This window comes from Myotis davidii, unplaced genomic scaffold (genome assembly GCF_000327345.1).
Source record: "Myotis davidii unplaced genomic scaffold, ASM32734v1 scaffold663, whole genome shotgun sequence".
NCBI classification, from domain to species: domain Eukaryota; kingdom Metazoa; phylum Chordata; class Mammalia; order Chiroptera; family Vespertilionidae; genus Myotis; species Myotis davidii.
In genome coordinates, this window is record NW_006295816.1 from 1,387,103 (window position 1) to 1,390,058 (window position 2,956).

The 2,956-nt window shown below is 66.7% G+C and overlaps 1 protein-coding gene across 1 annotated transcript in view; it reads left to right on the top strand.

The window, feature by feature from the left end:
- The window catches only part of KLHDC8B (kelch domain containing 8B), a 4,503-nt gene continuing 1,547 nt past the window's right edge, over positions 1-2,956 (top strand). Inside the window, exons 1-4 of the mRNA XM_006770587.2 lie at positions 1-14; positions 1,000-1,492; positions 2,408-2,572; positions 2,892-2,956. The exon at positions 2,892-2,956 is cut by the window's right edge and continues 151 nt beyond it. Coding sequence (XP_006770650.2) covers positions 1,108-1,492; positions 2,408-2,572; positions 2,892-2,956 — 615 coding nt within the window. The 5' untranslated portion in view covers positions 1-14; positions 1,000-1,107. The remainder of the gene's footprint in view (positions 15-999; positions 1,493-2,407; positions 2,573-2,891) is intronic.

The following is a 2,956-nucleotide window of genomic DNA, read 5'->3' on the forward strand; positions in this document are numbered from 1 at the left end:
CCGAGCCCCGGCCGGTGTGTCCCGCGGGAACTGGGGAAGTTTGGGGCGCAGGGTGAGCCCCAAGTGCGCTCGCCCGGACCCGCCCCCCGCCCTCCCGCGGGCGGGAAGTTTGGGGCTGGAGGCTCCGGCGCCTGGGGTCCCAGGAATGTGTCCCTCCAGAAGGGACAGGCTTGGGGGATGGGTGTTTGCTGTTAGGGGTGCAGAGGTCCAGTTGCCCCTTCCTGCTGGATCCTCCTCCTCCCCCGTGTGGACACCAGGGAGCTGGCCTGGGGGGCTGAGAGCACCAGCTGCGGAGGGCGGACCCCAAGGGGAAGTGCGGGACCCTGGCCTCCAGGCCCAGACATCCTGGTGGTGCCTTTTGCTGGGGGGAGTGGGTGAGCTCATGGCTCCCAGAGGGGCTGTGGGTGCCCTGGAGTTGGATCCCTGGCGGCAGTGGGAGACCTGATGGCTGCCCGGGCACAGAGGAAGCCGGGAGGGGGGCTCGCAGGAGTCCGCTCCTGCAGAGTGGAGAGCCCTGTCCTCGTCCCCTTACCTCCCATCAAGACCGGGTCTGACCAGGGAGCTCTGAGGTGCCTGGGACAGGGCTTGGCCTCCTGTGCCCGCCCCTGCCTCGCTCTGAGCTGGGCTGCGGACCCACCACTGCCTTTCCCAGCGGAGGTGGGAAGCAGCGCCCAGGCTGGCCCCTCAGGAGGGAGGACCAGTGCTTGCCTGCCCCGTCCATTCTCTTCTCTCAGAGACCGAGGGGTGGCCGAGGGGAGGCGAGCAGGGGACAGGGGGTGGGAGGGAATCCCACACGCCCATGGGAGGAGGGAGAAGCCCTGGGTCTGGGAGCTGCGCCCTGCCCACTCCAGGTGGGTGGGCCTCCACGGTGGCTTGCTAGCCAGCCAGGGGGTCCCATTCCTGCCTTTCCCACCGGGGATTCCGGCCCGAAGCTACAGGCTGCTCATCTGGCCTCTGAGAGCAGGTCAGGGGCCTGACCCGTCTCCCTCTCTCCTCCAGGAGAAGGCACGTGCCCTGGGCTGTCAGACACCCTTTAACCTGGTGGTCAAGATGAGGCTGGCATCTGTGAGGCCTGCAGCCTGAGCAGTAGCATGGCCTGCCAATGACATGAACACCATGGCTGCAGGGGGTAGCCGGGCCTTTGCCTGGCAGGTGTTCCCACCCATGCCCACCTGCCGGGTGTATGGCACGGTCGCACACCAGGATGGGCACCTGCTAGTGTTGGGGGGCTGTGGCCGGGCTGGGCTGCCCCTGGACACTGCCGAGACCCTGGACATGGCCTCACACACATGGCTGGCACTAGCACCCCTGCCCACAGCTCGGGCTGGCGCGGCCGCTGTGGTGCTGGGCAAGCAGGTGCTGGTGGTGGGAGGTGTGGACGAGGGCCAGAGCCCAGTCGCTGCCGTGGAGGCCTTCCTGGCCGACGAGGGCCGCTGGGAGCATCGGGCCACCCTTCCGCAGGCTGCCATGGGCATCGCCGCTGTGGAGAGAGGTGAGTGGCTCCCACGGAAGGGCTCTTGGTGCCCCAACTCCCTGCGTTTCCCACTGGTTCCTTCCCTCAGAGCCGGGGCAAGAGCTGTTGCGCTAGCCTGGGTGCCTGGGACAGGGCTTGGCCTCCTGTGCCCTCCCCTGCCTTTCCCAGCGGGGAGGTGGGAAGCTGGCCCCTTGGAGGGAGGACCAGCCGCTTCCGCCCCGTCCATTCCTCTTCTCTCAGAGACCAGGGGGTGGCCAAGGACGCTCCTGGTTATAAATAGTCTGGGGGAGCAGGTGGGGCAGAGCCTTGGCTCAGAGCCCGACAAGATTGTCCCTCCACACACATCAGGGAGCCTGAGGTGGACAAAGGCCAGCCTGGCTTGGGGACAGTTGCCATGGAAGCGCCCAGCTGACTGGCTGTCTCCTCCAGGGCCCCTGACATGCCCCCAACTGACCTTGAAGACATAAGAGGGCAAGAACTTACTCTAGTGAAAAGGTGGGGTGCAGAGGTGCTGGTGGGGCTCCTGGGCAGAAGGCTTGTGGCCAACACTCCTCTCCTGCAGGCCCCAGTTGGTCCCCCCCACCCCTGGCTTAAACCATCCCCCAGCCTCCTTCCCCCAGGGAGGCCCCATCTTGTGGCCTCCAGGTCTGACCAGGTCTGCTTCTGCTTGGATGCCAGACTTGGTTGCCATAGCATCTCCAGGGAAACGGAGACAGATTATAATTAGATCGGCTGCCTCTCGCCCTCCACTGGAGGGGCCCTGGTCAGAGCAGGAATCCTGGTTCTCCCAGCGCCCCCTCCAGGCCAGCGCAAGGGTTTCCCCTGCAGGGAAGAGTACCACAAACATGGGTCCCCCGCCTCCCCAGGGCAGCTGTCGGGGTGGGGTGCCCTGGGGAGCCTGGGGTACCGTCTGCCCTGCTCTTTTCTGTGCAGATGGCCTGGTGTATGCTCTGGGCGGAATGGGCTCCGACACAGCCCCCCAGGCCCAGGTCCGGGTGTACGAGCCCCGCCAGGACTGCTGGCTCTCGCTGCCTTCTATGCCCACGCCCTGCTACGGAGCTTCCACCTTCCTGCACGGGAACAAGATCTATGTCCTGGGTAAGCACCTGGGGGCTGGGGGAAGGGGCCCGGAGTCCAGAGCCCCTACCCTGTGCGTTGGCTAGAATCAGGCTGGGGGCGGGGGGGCAGGACGAGGAGGCTTTGTTGGGGTGAGCCAGGCTTGCTCTGAGGCTCCACCCCTGGTGGCCCTGCTGGAACTGGAACACCCAACCTCAGTGCCCAGCAGCGGAGGGTGGTGACCAGGCCCTGGCTGCACAGCTGGAGCGGGCAGCCAGGGCCTGGTGGTGACTCAGCAACCTGGTGGTGGAGGCGCCTGCCCGCACCCAGGCTCCCTCCCAGGTGCCTGATGCCATCGCAGGGGGCCGCCAGGGCAAGCTCCCCGTGACTGCTTTTGAGGCCTTTGACCTGGAGGCCCGTACCTGG